Source organism: Cervus elaphus, chromosome 21 (genome assembly GCF_910594005.1).
Source record: "Cervus elaphus chromosome 21, mCerEla1.1, whole genome shotgun sequence".
In the NCBI taxonomy this organism is placed as follows: Eukaryota; Metazoa; Chordata; class Mammalia; order Artiodactyla; family Cervidae; genus Cervus; species Cervus elaphus.
The window spans coordinates 19,465,155-19,481,990 of NC_057835.1; the positions used below are offsets into that span (position 1 = coordinate 19,465,155).

A 16,836-nucleotide genomic window follows, 5' to 3' on the forward strand; every position below is an offset into this window, starting at 1 on the left:
TCAGTGAGAGCCTAAACCAAAGCTATCACACTTTGCATCGGCTACCTGTCCTGCTAGGCACATTGCTTCCTGATCCACCTGTCCCTGAAGCTGTGCCATTGTGGGGGGTGGTTGCAGGAGGGAGGGGGCTTCCTGACTCTGCAGAGGGCTCTCAGTTATGCATCCTTCATACATGGAGGATGTATGGGTCCAGGGCCTCTTTTTCTGATCCCCCTTTGTGGGTGAACATCTGGGCCCCTGGATTACTGAAACCAAGGGCTCCTCCCAGGGAAATAGAGGCATCAGCTCCACATATTCTCTGCTGGTTGTCAGCTTCCTCTTTGCTTCCAGCCTCTGAGGACTTCCTTTCTTTCATGCCAGCTCTGCCATGTATTTGAAAGGATTCTGGTTACATTGTACCTTGAGTGTCTTCATGGCTATAGCTGGAGGGCTTTCAGGTTATAGAATCTGCCTCTCTACAAAAACTGGAAGTCCCCTTTTCAGACTGTTTATATTATAAAATGTTGGGTTTTGTATAATGTGTACTATTTTCCATTTCTAGGTCAACTCAGAGGCCTCTGATTGATTAGAAATAACTAGATGGTTTTTCAGTTGCTTCGCATGGTATGTTAAAGGTAGGGTGTTCTCAAATAATATGCTTTTCATCTTCTTTTATTGCTACTCTAACCAGAACTCATGTATTACATACAAAATGTTCCTTTGTCTCATCCGAGTTGTGTGGAACAGAAAAAGCTAAGCTTCAGAAGAAGAAGAAGTCAGCAGGCCTGGGACACTCTTGTTCTAAAAATGCAATGGCGATATCAACTCCCCTGGGAGCCCCGTTCTCAACATCAAGGCTACTCAGAAGCCAGGTTAGTAGTCAGCAGGCATTTGGGAGAATATAAATAAGGAGAAGGATGTCAGAGGTCCCTATATGCCAGTTGTTGTACTGTACCATTGTATTTTTCAGGGTACTGTACCATCAGATTTAAAGCATTTTCTGTATTTTTATGTTTGTTTGCTTTTTTTTTTGTAATGACTAGTCTTTACTGGAAAGAAGAAATTCCATATCACATTCTGAGTGCGTTACTGTAATTGCTCAGTGGGCCAGCTGGTGTGGCACCAGCTTGTAATGGGTTCCACAGCTGGGGCAACGCTGGGCCTCGCCTTTGTGCAGCCAGAACCAGATGACAGTACTGTTGTCTTCTTCACAGATGCAGCCCACTATCCGCTTGTTGGTTATGGAAGGGACTAAATTAGGGTCTTCCTTGGTACCTGAGGTTGCCTTTGGGGCAAGTATATTGTATGGGTCCTGTCCCTTGCATGCAGCCAGCATGACCTCCCTCTCCAGCCCAGTCGCCTGCTCTTCATCAGTAGGAACACCACCTCCAGACGCCATAGAGCGCACCACGGAGACTCCATTTGGACCCCGGGCCCTCAGGGCCTGGGAGGCCAAAGCTCCAGCTCGGCGGAGTAACCTTGACGCCATCACGCCCGCTACAAACACCAGCACACCGTTTGTTTGCTTTTTATGTACGTATTATTTTTGTGAAAAATATTACTAACCTATTGCAGTAGGGTACTATGGAGCCGATTGTGTTACTTGGGTAACCAGGCTAACTTCGCTGGACTTATGAACAAGTTAGACTTAAGAACGTACTGACTTATGGACACGACTGGGTAGGGGGGAAGGAAGGAGAGGGTGGGATGTACAGAGAGAATAACTCCATACGTTATTATATGTAAAATAGATAGCCAATGGGAATTTGCGGCATGACTCAGGGAATTCAAACAGAGCTCGGTAAGAACTTAGGGGGTGGGAGGGATGTTCACGTGGGAGGGGACGTGGGTAAACCTATGGCTGTTTCATGCTGATGTTTGACAGAAGCCAACACAATACTGTAGAGCAATTATTCTTCAGTTAAACATAAATTTTAAAAAATATGTTAAAAAAAAGAAAAGAAAAAGAATGTGCTCCCAGAACAGATCTTGTTCCTAAGTAAGGGAATTACTGTATTTGATTCCCATGATCAGAAGCAGCACACTGGTTTCCAGGCGAGTTTCTAAAAACAGGGAAATTTTAAAATATTTTGATTTGGGCAAACTTCTCAGCAAGGTCCAAGCTTTCAGCTCTACCAGAAGGACTGGAACATGTGGAAATTCAGGGCTCACTTTCCCATTTGGCCTTGGACTGGGGAAGGACTTGGAAGGAGAACTTGCTCTTCAGAGCTTGACAGTCTCCCTGACCAGGTGAACTTACACCTGGCCTGCTTCACTCAGGTGTGCTGCCTGACCCCTGTGGGCATGGGCTTGTGACCCTACTTCTCCAGCATTATTTGGCCTGGCAGCCAATCAGTTCATGAAGCGATAGCTTCTTTCATGAGTTTCCTGCCGCTGTGACATGTTCTGCCCACTGAGGTCACATCTGAGTGTCTCCCAGGCCACCATCCACAAACACATCCCAAACATCTCAAGGTGAGTCATTCCCACAGATAGGATTTGTTGACTCTTGCTAGTTTCATTTTCAAAAGGGGCTCTGACTCTACATTTGAGACAGTTTGATACACTGCGTGCATGCTAAGTTTCTTCAGATGTGTCTGACTCTCTGTGACCCTATGGACTGTGGCCTGCCAATCTCCTGTCTATGGGATTCTCCAGGCAAGAATACTGGAGTGGGTTGCTATGCCCTCCTCTAGAGGATCTTCCTGACCCAGGGACTGAATTCATATCTCCGACTCCTGCATTGTAGGTGGATTCTTTACCACTGAGCCACCAGGGAAGCCCTTAATGTACTGACAACTCCTCAAGGGATTTGGTGGCTCTGGGCTTATAAAGAGTTCTGCTTAGAGGTCATGAGAGTGAGCTTAAACCAATTTTATTTCATAGAAGAGCCATGCTAATGATTAATATATGTTAATAACTCGAGAATTCCTTGGCACTCTAGTGCTTATGCTCTCAAGCTTCCACTGTAGGGGGCCTGGGGTTCGATTCTTAGTCAGGGAACTAAGATTCTGCATGCTACATGGCCAAAATATTTTTAAAAATACTAATAACTAGCCTTTATTGAGTACTTACTATATACCAAGTACTAGACTAAGGAACGCCATTCAGGCCTCATACAGCCTTAATGCCTTGTATTTCCATGATCTGTTTTACAGATAAAGAAACTGAGGCACAGAAAGGACGAGGATGAGCCAGAGTTCAAAGCCAGGCAGTCTGATTCTGAGCCTATCCCCTCAACTATCTCACACAGCTCCCTCTAATGCAGGGACCCCTCACGAGGATCAGGGGTTTTACTAACATTGCCTGAAGTCTCGCAGCAAATTAGGGGCCTCACACACAATCTAGCCACACATTAGAATCAGCTGAGAAGGCTGTAAACCACACCTAGGCCTGGAGCAAATACCATAATGGGTTATCATCTGGGGACTCTAATGAAGAGTAATGGAGAAGCCCTGCACTCTCCTTATACTATTTCTGTACCTCTGAAGTTTCATCAAAATTTAAAAAACAAAAAGTGAAAGTAACTAAAGAACATAGTAGGACAATATTAGCTGAGCAGGAGGGATTTCTCCAGGAATTGTTGATAGCAAGAGGTGCTAATAAAACTGTTACTTACAAGATCCAGAAACGTGTGTGTGAGTGTTTGTGATGTGATCTCATTTATGTAAGGCAAATAGTGACAAGATACACACATACACACGTGCCTATACATCCTTTTAGGAAGATGGAAAGAAATATGTATGATACATTAAAAAAAATTCTGGATCCCAGTCCCCAGCGACTCTACTTTAGTTATTTAGAGGTAGGACCTGGACATGGGTATCTTCTGTTCAATTTCCTTAGGTCAGGGTTCTTAAATTTGCTGTACATTAGACTTGTCTGGGAGATTTTAAATTAAAGTCCTGAGGCCCAGGCCATAGACCAGTTAAATCAGGCTCCCGTGGGAGTGGAACCCAAGCATGGGTGTTTTAAAATTCCGCCATGGCATATCAATTGCCAAGTTTGAGAACCACATCAGGCCCTTGTGCAGCTCACGCACCCAAGGCTAGGACTCACGTCTGGGAGGGAAGAGAACTGCGGTGTGAGGCATTACAGGGTAATAGGCCCATGGGTTAGGAACTCCCAAGAGGCTGACTGCAGAGATCATACAGGGTCCCTGAGGTCACAGAGCCAGGAGATGGTGGTGCACACCCTAGTCCACGGTCCACAAGGAGGGTGACGGGCACTGCTTGGGGAAGACTTCCTTGCCTTCCCAACTCTCCTTCCTAAGATCGGGGGAGTTGAAATTCCTTCAGTAGATTCATTACTTTATGTTCCTCCTCCTAAAAGTTATTAAAAAAACAAGCAAATACTCCTGGGATGAATTGCATGTTAATAATATCTTGATGCCTACTCACTGAGTGTTGGGTGTTTTGAAGAGAGAAAAACTTAGAGGGATGCTCAGACATGGGGGAAAGCATGTCATGTAGGGGTTGACAGTCTGATTTGTTATTTTCCTGCTCATAATACCTCCGTTTCTCAGACTCACCTTATTGAAAATGCCAAGTGTTATCTCACCTCCAGGCCTTTCCTGCCTTGTGGAAACTCCCAGACTCCCTCTCAAGGTGATTTGGGATGCTTCACTTAGTTGTGAAAGACAAGGGCCTGCCTCTCAGATCTGAGGCTAGCATAGAGCCAAAGAATAAGGAGGCAAAAGGGGTGAGCTTTGGAAAACACCGATAGAGTTGGCGCTTTGGGGGCATCTAAATGCAGGCATGTGGCAGGAAAGCTGGCCACAGGGTCCTTGGGCTTAGGTGTGGGGCTCTAGCCCAGGAGGGCTGGAGACTGGGTAGAAAGACCCCTCAGGCATGGGAGTCAGCCCTCCACAGCTGGAGTCCTGCCTGTCACTTTCCAACAGTAAAATAAAGGCTTGATTGACCACCTTCTTCTCAAGGCTGTGGTGATGATTAGATATAACACAGGTAAAACACCCAGACTGTATACAGTAGGCCCTCGGCCATGTCAGTGGAACATGCCAACATTACAGGCTTGCAACGTGCACTCTGGGACCAGGGTGAGAATCAACCTTGACCTGGTCCCTACTTTTTCAAAGTTTATTTCATTGTGGTAGGAACACATTTGATCTACCCACCTGACAGATTTTAAATGTAGAATATGGCATGGTTAATTATAAGCAGTGTTGTGCAACAGACCTCTGGAAGTTGTTCGTCCTGCGTAGCTGAGATTTCACGATCATTGATTAGAAACTCCCCATGCCCCCACCCTCCAGCCCCTGGTGACCAGCATTCTTATCTCTCCAATTTGATGAGCTTGACAAGTTTACACACTTCATATGAGCGGAATCGCGCAGTATTTGTCCTCTGACTTAGCTGTGTCTTGTCCCTTAGTGAAATGTCCTCAGTTTCATCCATGTTGTTCCATAGGCAGGATTTCCTTCTTTTAAAATGTATATTTATTTATCTTTTGGCCTCGAGGTATGTGGGGTCTTATTTCCCCGAGCAGGGATTGAATCTGCACCCCCTGCATTGGCAGCGTAGAGTCAGGGAAATCCTGGGATTTCCTTCCTTCTTAAGGTTAATGTCTCATTGTGTGTATAGACTACATTTCTTTATCCATTTAACTGCCATGGACATTTAGGTTGTTCCCACATCTTGGTTCTTGTGAACAGTGCTGCAGTGAATCTATTTCTGTTGATGAGATTTACTGAGTGCTTCTTTACTGTAGGCCAGGAGCTAGTCTAAATGCTCTATGGGTAATAGTGCAGGTAAAACTCGGAACAGGCCTATGAGGTTGACACTCCCTTTATCCCCATTTGCAGGTGAAGAAACTGAGGCCCATTTAGTATGGCCAAAGCTTATACCACACATAGGTTTTCACCTGGAGTTTGAACCCAGGCAATCTGGCCCTACAATCAGTGATTCTGATCACTATAATACTGATAATATTAAAATCATAATAATGATAATGATCAAAAGCAAACTATGTGTCAAGGTTATTGGCAAGGTAAAGATGAGAGTTATGCATCCAAGTGACCTTGGGGACAGGATCCAGGGGGTTGCCCAAGAGATGAGTTAATTCTAGCAGTAACACTCATGACTTGGGGAACAGGGGTGGAGAGGGAGATGACGACTAAGAATGGGGCAGGGTGGCCCAGAGGAAAATTATCTTCTACAGCTGTGATATTCAGCTCCATGCATCGCTTTGGTTCATGCAGTTTTCAAAGCCAGATCTTTTCCTATTTGAGTCTGATAGGAGCCTGTACAGCATTTTGCACACAGTTTCTTTTGTTACCCTCTCCCACCTATTTTCCTTTCCTCCTGTTTTGTGCTTCAAAGGATCAGCTCAAGGGTCAAGGGGAACAGCCCAGAGTTGGGGGCTTGTTTTCAGGTCTTTGCAAAGCTACTAATTTGACTCCCCTCCTCCTTGTCTATTTGGTGTTGATCTAAATGACAGAACTGGTTGCGTGGTTAGGCGGTGGAGCTGGGAAAACAAACCACCAGCTCCCAAATCAACCTGAGTCCAATGGTGCTGTTTCCAGGTTAAAACTCCCAGAGGGGCTCTCTGCAGTGACACCACCACCCGGATGTCCTCACAGTGCCTGAAAAACCACAGACCAAGTCAGGGGCAGCCAGCAATCTCCATAAACTGATGAGCAGGACACAGAAGCGCAATGCCACTTATTGTGCAATGGCAAAAATCAATCTACTTTCCCATAATCCTGCAACTTATTGAACTCGGCATCTCGCTGCAGGATACGCCCCCGAACTCTCCCTAATTACGTATTTGGCTGCTTGCAATCGTGACTTAGCTCTGCAGCCCTGCTAGCAGAGAACGGGCCTCTTAGAAGCCTGCAGCAGCAACAGCAGTTTTCCCGCCCTACCGAGCGCTCCCTAGTTGCAAGGTACTGCGCTAATCTTGCCACCGTGCAAGTCCCCGGGGCCGGCGGCTGCAACCTCCGTGCCGAGCGCTCGCAGCCATTGTGGTGTGGGCGCTAGACCAGCCGCGTGCTGACACTCCCTCTCGGCTCTGCGACCCGCGGCCCAGGGGAGGCGGGGGGCGGGTGCTCGGCGGAGGAGGCTCCCGCGGGGGTTGGATCTTCTCCGCACCGCCCGCGCGCCTGCCGGCTCTTCTTTGCGGCCGGCGCCCCACGCGCCTCCCGGGCACGCGCTCCCAGCCCCGCCCGCGTGCAGCGGCCGCGCGGTCCCGTGCGCGCGCCCTCCCCGCGCCTCCGCGCGGACGCAAGGCCGCGAGCGCGCGTGCGCCCCTGCGAACGTCCCCAGTAGCCGAGCTGTAGCGAGCGCCGGGGCTGGGCGCGCAGGACAGAAAAGGAGGCGGCGGCCGCGGCTGCGAGCAACAGATCAGGGCTCCGCGAGCAGACCCACTCTGCTCTTGGGCGATTTTTTTTTGTTTCATTTCAGAAACATCGGTTAAATTAGAAAATCTTGCATTTTGAAATGGCGCTGGCCCCGGGTCAGCGGGCGATTTTCTCTGCTTCAAGATGGGCTTTGCCTTTTCTGTCGTGGGCACCAGTGGTGGCCTGATTGTCAGTCTTCTCCGGGCATTTTTAAGGCCAGGAGCTGAGCGCTGCCTGTAGGCGCCCTACAGAGCGGTTTGGCTTTTTAAAATTTTTAGTATTATTTTGGGCAGTGAACAGTCTATCTCGGGCATTTCGTCCTCTTTGCAGAAGAGGCTGCGAGTCGGAGGTGGGTCACTCAGAGGGTGAAATTCCTCCCGGGGTGAGCGATCCCCGGCCCCGCACACAGTCCAGGCGGCTCCGAGTGTGTGTCCTGCCCCTGCCCGCGCCGGGAAAATGGAGGCTGTGATTGAGAAGGAATGCAGCGCGCTCGGAGGCCTCTTCCAGACCATCATTAGCGACATGAAGGTAGGACGCTGGGTGAGCGGCTGCGGCCGCCGCTGCGCTGTGACCTCGCTGCGCGGCTTCGCCTCCGCCCCGGGCCAGCCGCCCGGCCCTTGCCTGCGCCGTGGCCGCCGGCCACCTGCGAGAGCGCTCCGGCCCGGGTGTCACCTGCTCACCCGGGGCGCCGCTCCGGGTTCTGCTGGGTCACCGAGCGGGCGGCTTCTCTTGGTTGGGGGGGTGGGGTGGTATCTGATGGTCGCTGCCCTCTCCCGCTCATTGTCCCAGGGGACCGCATCATCTTATTTCCCTGGGGGCCCGGGGCCCTGGCTCCAAGTTTCCATTGTCTGTCGCTGGTCTGAGTGTCTGCGACCCGCAGCGGGTGGATGCTTGGGCGGACACCTGATTCCCCGGGGTACGGGAGGGGGCGCCTGGCGCGGTGGTGGGGAGAGGGGAGGGGCTCTGCCCAGCTGTGGGAAGGAGCCCCCCCAGCCCGAGAGACTGGGAGGGAGACCTCCCTCTCCCTCGTGGGCTTTCAGGTCCACCTGGGGGCGATCTGAGCAAATTAGGTATTAATTAGGCTCTTCCAAAGCTGGTAAGGGTTTGCGTGCCTCCCCTCGGCCCTCCCCTGGGGCGTGGAGCAGAAGTTCCCAGAGCAGTCTTGCGGGGGACCCCACGTCCCCAGACTGAGGCTCCCAGCCCGAAGGCGGGACTGGGGCACCTTAAACAACTGTATCCCCCACCCGCCTAACACGCACAGACACCGGGTTTTCTCTTGGAAGGATTGTGAAGTGTGTGTGTGTGTGTGTGTGTGTGTGTGCGCGCGCGCCCGCGCGCCCGCTCGCGCGCGCGTGAGTGTGTGTGATGGGGGCGGGGAACAACACGCAGGCTTTTTCCTGCGAAGGGTGGGACTGGGGATAACCTGATCCTTGAATGTGGATTTTCTGTGCATAGAGATAGACCGGGGCCCTGTGTTACTAATCTAAAGGAAATATAACCAGCCGCGCGAGCTGGCTGGAGGTGGGAATTGGGGGCGGTGGGGGGAATTTTTTTTTTTTTTTTCTTCCCATGTGTATTTAGGGAGCTTCTCTTTGGCTCTAGCCCAGCCCCAGTTTGCCTCAACGGATCCGGGGAGGTGGTGTTTAATTAAAAGCTCGGCTTCCCAAACGAGTGGGCAGGTTTGGAAAGCTGTGCAGCGAGTGGGTGTGGACAGCCCCTCTTCAGCCGCTGCCTGCGCGCCTGGAGGTGCTTTTGTCTGTTGAAATGTAAGGTTTGGAGAGGACTGGGAGATAGACTTTGGGAAGGAATGCTCAGCTGTCATGGCCTGTTTTCCCCTCTTAGCGCCAACTGCCACTCAGCCAGGGTGAACTTTGCCAAGGTGCCTGCGTCCTGGTCTGATCCATTTTGAAATCCTCCTGCAGAGCCTGTGCCTTTTGTCAGAAATTGACATTCGTGGAGCATTCTGTTCAGCGACCCCGCTTGCTCAGGAATGCCTCTAATCCAGCCCCTTGGAATTAGATGGATTATGTCCTGTTCAAAGACAGCCCTTTCATTCCTTTGCCCCCAACCCCCATTGAATAATTGAGACAAAGCTTGGTTCCCTCTGTAGACTCTGGGATATTTCTTGTTAAGTGAAATCTACAGGCCTTGTAATCAAACAAGATTTGGTTGGAGGCACATGGGGATTCTGATCACCAGGGGAAGAATTTGAGATGGGTTAGGAGAACTGCCTGTGTGTTTTGGAGGAGAAATATGGGTGTTTCTAGTCCCTCTGTATAATGCAGACCCAGTGACCTGACCCATGTCCCCACTGCAGTCTCAGTGTGTTCACACCTGATTTTTTTCTCCTCTTTGTTCATTAATCCAGAATCCAGGCTCCGTTCTTACGGGTTGGAACCCGAAGCCCTTCAGAAAGTAACCCACTTCAGGGCGGGCGCCCATGCTTTCCACCGGGTGTCTCCTGGCTGCCCTGCCGTGCTTTCTGGCCAGGGAGGCCAATTTGTGGGTGCTAAGGTGGTGTACTTCTCCTTCCACAAGATTCCAGTTAAAAATAAAGACTTAATACCCTTTGAGTGCTGGATCTGTAGTTTATGATTCCTGAGCTGTTTCTCTGAATTGAGTCAGGTTTGTTCAACATCCTGTTGGGAAGGCATTTATTTTAAAAGTTTATTTTGTTTTGGCAGTCAAAGGTTTTCGAAGTGAAGTGGAGTGGAAGACGAAAACATGCCTTGAGATCTGCAGAATTTCAGACTTTTGGGGAGTAGAGAAATAAGGGAAAAAGGGGGGGGTGTCTAATTTCCATGATTGTTTATGCCTAAGACAGTTGCAGAGTGTTTTTCATGGAGTTTTCTTTGGAAAAGACTTCTTCGTGGATTAGAAGGCACTGACATTTTAAAGGGAAATTTTAAAATTTGGGCGTGTAGCGTTGTGTGGTATGCTTATGCACGAAGTTGTCAGCAGTAAAAATCACTGTTTAATATCTGAAGTGGGCTGTCTTTCTAAGGACCTGCTTATCCTTTTTTCTTGAACTCCCACGATAGGTTTACGACGCTTGTGGTCCCCTTTCTGTTTGCTGTGAAGGACACATGTACGTTTTGGAAGCTCATTTGGAATGCCATCTTGAGAATTTTTAGGTTATTTTCTCAGAAGTGATGTTGAAGTGGGGTGAGGAAAGAGTAAGGAAAAAAAATTTTGTTTTAAAGTAGCATTTGATTCTCCAAAATGTACAGCAACACAGGAAGGGAGTCAATTTCCTCTTTGGAGGGGAAAAAAAAAAAAAAGAAAACAACAGAAAATGGAGTAATTTCAAGGCTTAGCCCCATCCATCTTCCCAAACCAAAGAACCTCAAGACATGGAAAAGCTGGGGAGGATTCTTTCTGTTTTCTCCTAACAATCCTTCATCTGACTAAGTCCTGGGCTGTCAGGGTGTGTGGTTTATCCTTTTCAAGGGGACGGGAGCAGTGAAGAAACCCTTAGTTTTCTTCCACTGGGATCCCACAGCAGCTGTTAAATAACTTATTGATTCCTTGAGAGGAAACCTTGTGTTTTTTCCCTTTCTTCCACCCTACTGTGGTGGCCACTAATGAATGGTAGTGTGCAAAATCGTTTACTGGCTGCCTTTCCACATAAATCAAGTCGTCTGATGTGAGCTGGTCCCAGAGGGAAGGAGAGACAGGATTCATGTGGCTGGAGGCATGGGCTCATCGGCGGTTCATCTAGGGGAACTGTAGCTTGGAAGTGACTGTGGAAGACCAGATGACTGACTTCTGGTGTTTCAACCCTGTTGACTACATTGGTTGATCCTGAAATCTTTTTGGAATTTCTCTCCAAGTCCCAAGAAACAAAGCTAATGCTTCAAACAGCACATCTGTGCCATTACTTTCCTTAAAATTGAGCTGTGACACATAACATTAGTTTCAGGTGTACAACATACTGATCTGAGATTTGTATTTGAAAATCTTTTTAGTTAAGTAATTGAACCGGCATGTAGAATTCAGTGATGTTTGGAGAGCTTCTAAGACCAGGAGACCCTGGCCAAACTTGAGGTCAGTTCACCCTGTTGATGTCTGTCTTCTTTTAATAATTAACTTAGTTAAAAAAACAAGAAGTTGGATGCTAAAATCACATATTTTCCTCTGCTTTGTTGCTCAAGAGTCAGCATGTTAGGAGCTGTGTGGGGCCCGAATGCAGGGAGAACTTTGTACTGGGCTGGAGAGTGTGTTTGGGGTTATATAATGTGACTGGGGGTGAAAGAATACCCAACCCCACCTTGAATTCCCCACCCCACGTCTCACTTTAGACAAGGGTGTCCTGTTACCGGCACCTGTGCCAAGCAGAATAGGGGCCTTGTTCAGTTTTCTTACACTGCCCCCACCTCTGTTTGCCACCAGTATGCACCCCTCCTAAATTCTACCTAAAATTAGACCTGCTAAAGGGACTTCTTGAATTCCATGGAAATCTTCTGTGGTTCGAAGACACATCATGATATTTTCCCTTACTTATCACAAGGTCAAGAATGGGAGCAGTGAATCCAGGGCTGGATAATGATTTCAGGGTTTTCTCCCCCACCCCCCTTACTGTTTTGTTTTGGGGTTGCTGTCAGACAAGAGGTTCACTTCCTCAGTGTTTGTTGAAGGCCTGCTGTGTGAAGGCCTTTTGCTGGGCGGTGAGGAGCCAAGGCTGCCCTTGGACTTGGAGACCTGCTTGTCCAGTTCAATTCAATATGGTGGCCATGAAGGAGGGGCTGGTCGTCCAGCCTGGGGAAGGACATTGGTCAGCCCCTGTCGGACTTCCTTTTGACTCTTTCAAAATAAGGGAAAAAGAAAAGTTTTCTCTAGAAAGATGCTGAAAGTCCAGCCAAGGCCTCCGGCAGTGGCCTGGTCTCTGAGTGAGGTGGGCTGCTCTGTAAACGGTGACATGCAAAGACAGACGAGCCAAGCCCTTATAAAGTACAGATGGGCCCCACATTGCTTTTTCTCTTAGCAAATGGCTGTGTTTGCCCAGGCTTTTACAGCTTCCTCAGTGTAGGCCTCTGGGAGAGGGAGGAGAAGTGAAGATGTCATAAAACCGGCAGCAGGGAACTGCCCGGAATGGTGCCTGTTCAGAGACACAGGGTTTGCTCTCTGTAGATCAGTCTCCGAGGGTTTTCAGGTATAATTTTTCTTGTCCCGGTTTGAGAAGAAGTCTTTTTTTTTTTTTTTGGTCTTGACTTGAGTGACTCAGTGGGGAGAAGCCCTTATACATCATATTTAACCAGATTGTTTAGAACTTGTTTGATTCTGTGAACCTTGATATTCTGAGATCCTAGTTGGTAATGCCCCAGTTGAGAGGAGGTCATTCCTAGTCACAGTTTGCATGGACGGTAGGCTGACTTTGAATTTTGCCCAGTTCAGCTATCACTTAGTTCTTTATTTTTTCCTATTTTTATTTATATATTTTTTAAGAGACTGATTTTATTTATTTTATGGCTTTGCCATGTGGTATGCGGGATATTCCTGACCAGGGATCGAACCCATGTCCCCTAAGTGGAAGTGCGGAGACTTAACCACTGAACTGCCAGGAAAGTCCCATCATTTAGTTCTCAGACTAACGTGTCCTCACCGTCCTACAGTATTGATCAAGCATTGGTGTCATCACAAGTGTTGAGCTTGATGTTGTATTTTCAGCAAGTAAAGATACAGGGTCCCTAGTTGAGTTTGTATTTCAGAGAGACAGTGAAGAATTTTTTAGTACGAGTATGTCCCACGCGTACTCTGCTGCTGACCTTTTAGTCTTCGAGCTCTTTTTGCCTCTTGGGGTAGAGAGAAGGAAAAAACTAAAACTGTCAATTTGGCCAGCTCACTTGAGGTCTTTAAAGTGCTTGGAGGGTGAAAAGGTTGAAACTATCGATTCATTAGGCTCTTTATCTGTAATCTTCACCTAGGCCCTTTCCATCTTCCCAGGGATGGGCAAGAGCTGGCCAGATTCCTTCTATAGCAAGGCCATTTAGATGTTCCGATCGGGTATGGGAAAATGAGATCATTTTGAGTTTGCCATTACTTCTCGGAACTGCCTTCAGGACACTTTCCCCTAAAGCCCACACCTTTGCAAAAACAGAGAAATACCTCTCCCGGAGCCAAACGAAAGCTCCAGGGCAGGTTCAGCTGCCTAGGACAGCAGACAGGACGCATTTGGGACCCTGGAAGGGAACTGTGATGCCTGAAGCCGTTTAACTCAGATTTTCAGATTGCACTGCTGATATGTCCTTATTAAGTAGCAAACTGGAGAGACAAATGAAATAAATTAATTGGATGAGCACTGAGGAAGCCCATTGTATTTGACTGCCAAGGTTTTTCCTTGAATGAGCTGGAGACTGTGGAAGGGTTCTTCTGAGTCTGTGTCACGCACACACATGTTACATGTTACAAACCCCCCAAAGCAAAATGAACCCACCCCTCCCACATTATCAATGTTTCCTACCTCTTAGCCCAGGGAAGGCCTTGGCGTGGGGCTGTGTCATTTGCTGCTTCTCAATTTAAGATGGTCTGGGGTGCCACTTGGTATACAGGTGCTCTGTATTTATTTGGGCTTCCCTGGTGGCTCAGTGGTAAAGAATCCTCCACTAATCAGGAGACTCAGGTTTGATCCCCGGGTCGGGAAGATCCCCTGGAGAAGGAAATGGTGACCCACTCCAGTATTCTTGTCTGGGAAATCCCATGGTCAGAGGAGCCTGGCGGGGCTGCAGTCTATGAGGTCGCAAAGAGATGACATGACTTAGCCACTAAACAACAGCAACTGTATTTATTGCGTGTAGTGAACAGGGGGCTGGAAGGGACTCGATGAGAATCTATTACGTGCCAGGATTTCCTGTCATCCTCACATCACCCCCGCTTTACAGTTGAGAAAACTGAGGCTTTGAGTTGATCATTTGTTTAAGGCCCTGGTGAGGTAGACTGGCATTCAGACCTTGGTCTATTTGACCCTGAAGCTGGAGCTCTGTAGAGTATGCCTAAGGTAGAGAGGGGCCTGTGTATTAGTTTCTAGAAGGCAGCGTTTCACTTGCCTGAGTCCCACAGGAGACCCTAGCAAGGAATTGGGGTCACATCGCAGCTCCTGCAGCCCAGAGCCAGGCTGGGGGTATGAACCTGAGCTGAGAACACTGGGAGGACTCGGGGTGCAGGGAGCGGAGATGGGGGTGGGAGGCTCCCCTCTGGCTGTCACTCTTGTGGAAATGATTTAATTTATAATATATCAACGTGTTGTGGCTTCCCTGCTCCTCCTACTTACCAGTCTTCTCTGATACAACCTGTCTTTCTCTCTCCTCCCCTCCCCCTGGCTTCCTAGAAAGGAAAGTCACCCCCAACCTTGGCTTCTGTCCTTGTCCTCATACAAAGCCCCATGGTCGTCTCCGTGACTGGCCAGAGGGTCACCTTTATATGTCCATGGAGCCCATTGGTCCTTGAGGTTGGGTGACTATGCTCATTGGTACCCTCAATTACATGAATTAAGTAAATTCACCCAAAGTTGAGTTAACTCCTCAATGAGAACACCTTGCCTTGAATTCACTTTGTGTCCAGCCCTGGAACTCTCTTGTAAAAGGACTTTCTGTATTGAATTATTTCCCTGTCACCCTCCAGTTGGGTTGAGTCGGTCAAGCCATGGCAAGACTGTGTTTGGGGGAAGTTGATGGAATTCACCAGGAAAACCTCCCTTCTGTGCCAATTTCTTGGCATATATGACCTCCATCATAGTGTCTAAGTGGTTTTTCTTTTCCTGTCTAGTTTAAGTGGGTGGAAGAAAAAAAATCAATGGAGTGCCTTTTGAGCTCTGTGTCTTTTTATTTGCTTTCTTTCCCTTGAAGAATTTGGACAGCAGTGAAAGTATTAGCTGGGTCAGCACCAGCCGCCTCCCAAGTCCTAGAGGTGGATGGTGGGTTTTGCCTGGACCTCGCTCCCTGGCCACCTCCCTCAGGCATGGGTCTCCAGGGGGCCTGAGGGGTGGGTCTGGCTGGAGGAGGAAGAGGCGGTTCTGTGCCCCTTTTGGTAGAACAGACATGGTTACAGCGATGAATGGATTCCCTGGGAGCCATAAGATGCTGATACCTGGACCCTACTCCCCAGAGGGTCTGATTCAGTGCCTCTGGGGTACACCCTGGGCTTTAGGATTTTTAAAAGTACCCCCAGCTGTACACAGTCTGAGCGCCCTCGACATGTTTTCTCAACCTTGCCTCAGTAAAAGTGTCTTTCATGGTGACACAGCAGTGAGAATCTGCTTAACACTACCGGGCTTCAGGATGGTCAATGTTATGTGCATTTACTACAGTTAATAAAAATAAATTTATAGTGAAACAACCTTAAAGTGAATACATTTTAAAAAATAGCAACAGAAAAAAAGCATCTTTAGAATCCTTGGGTGTTTTTAGTTGATCTGTAATAGTCTTGTCGAGTACGGTTGTATACTATCGTGGAAATTGTCAGATGCAGTAAGCACTAGCCTCATGTGACTCTTGAGCACTTGAAGTGTGGCTTGTGCAACCGAGGAACTGAGTTTTCAATTTTATTTACTTGCAATTGGTTTCAATAGTCTTATGTGGCTAGTGGCTACCGTATTGGACAGCATGGATCTATAACATGACATCCAAGTGAAAACTGCGTGCTCAGCAGCACAGCTCCCTGCCCACATCCTGTTCCTTCTGGCTACACCATTGCCCCCAAACCCCTGCTATGGAAATTCTGGAGCTGCTGCTGAGCTTGGAGGCAGAGAGGTGGTTTATTCACCAAGTCGTGTCCATCTCTTACGACCCCATGGACAGAGGAGCCTGGCAGTTTACAGTCCATGGGATTCTCCAGGCTAGAATACTGGAGTAGGTTGCCATTTCCTGAAGGAAATGGCAGAGAGATCTGGTTTTAAATCCTGTGGGCCAATTTCTTCATCTCTTTGAGCCTCATTTTCCTCTTCTGTGAAATGGGTCTCATAAAGTACCCATCTTTACAATGTTGTTGGGGCAATTCTGAAATGAGATTGCACTTGTAAAGGGCTTTGCACCATGCCTGACTTACATGCACTCAGATGTTGGCTGCGGTTATTTTCTGTCTTGCGTATTTGGAAATGAAGTGTTCCATAGTTTTGAAATCAATAATTATCTCCACCACTTCTTAGGGCAAACAAGACCCCACCCTTTACTGAGCTGTATTTAGAACTTGCAAATGAAGTTGCAGGAAATGGAGAAGTTGAGTTGTTTTTTTTTTTTCTTCTTGCTAAGTATATAAATCACTCCTGAGTTCATTATAACCTCATCTGGCTCAGCAGGGCCTATTGGCATTTCTCTGTTTGCAAATCTTCTGTAGATAAAGGTAGGGAAGGCCTGGGTGCCTGGCTGAGGTCCTCAGGGCCTTTAATGCTTTATTAAAAAATGCCTTATAAGAGATGTTTACACCAGTGTAAGGGGAGACAGTTGCTTTGTAACTGTCGTCTTTTCCTGTCCACCTTGTTTGAGTTGCGCTTTCTTTTTCTGGAGTGA

At 48.1% G+C, this 16,836-nt stretch overlaps 2 protein-coding genes across 8 annotated transcripts in view; one reads left to right on the plus strand and one right to left on the minus strand.

Moving 5' to 3' along the window:
* Nucleotides 1-1,001: 1,001 nt before the first annotated feature.
* Nucleotides 1,002-1,495, minus strand: LOC122679331 (cytochrome c oxidase subunit 5B, mitochondrial-like). The gene has a single exon (XM_043879936.1). The coding sequence runs from the start codon at nucleotides 1,466-1,468 to the stop codon at nucleotides 1,079-1,081; it is 390 nt and encodes a 129-aa protein (XP_043735871.1). The 5' UTR covers nucleotides 1,469-1,495; the 3' UTR covers nucleotides 1,002-1,078.
* A 5,757-nt stretch (nucleotides 1,496-7,252) lies between these two features.
* Nucleotides 7,253-16,836, plus strand: part of MTSS1 (MTSS I-BAR domain containing 1) — a 160,729-nt gene continuing 151,145 nt past the window's right edge. For 3 of the 7 annotated variants that reach the window (XM_043879426.1, XM_043879429.1, XM_043879427.1), the window contains exon 1: nucleotides 7,253-7,864. In XM_043879426.1, coding sequence (XP_043735361.1) covers nucleotides 7,793-7,864 — 72 coding nt within the window. In that variant the 5' untranslated portion in view covers nucleotides 7,253-7,792. The remainder of the gene's footprint in view (nucleotides 7,865-16,836) is intronic. The other 4 variants (XM_043879424.1, XM_043879425.1, XM_043879431.1 and 1 more) reach the window with 2 other exon arrangements.

Coding starts and splice junctions, on each gene's coding strand:
- LOC122679331 (XM_043879936.1), bottom strand. CDS start 1,468: ATGGCGTCAAGGTTACTCCGCCGAGCTGGAGCTTTGGCCTCCCAGGCC.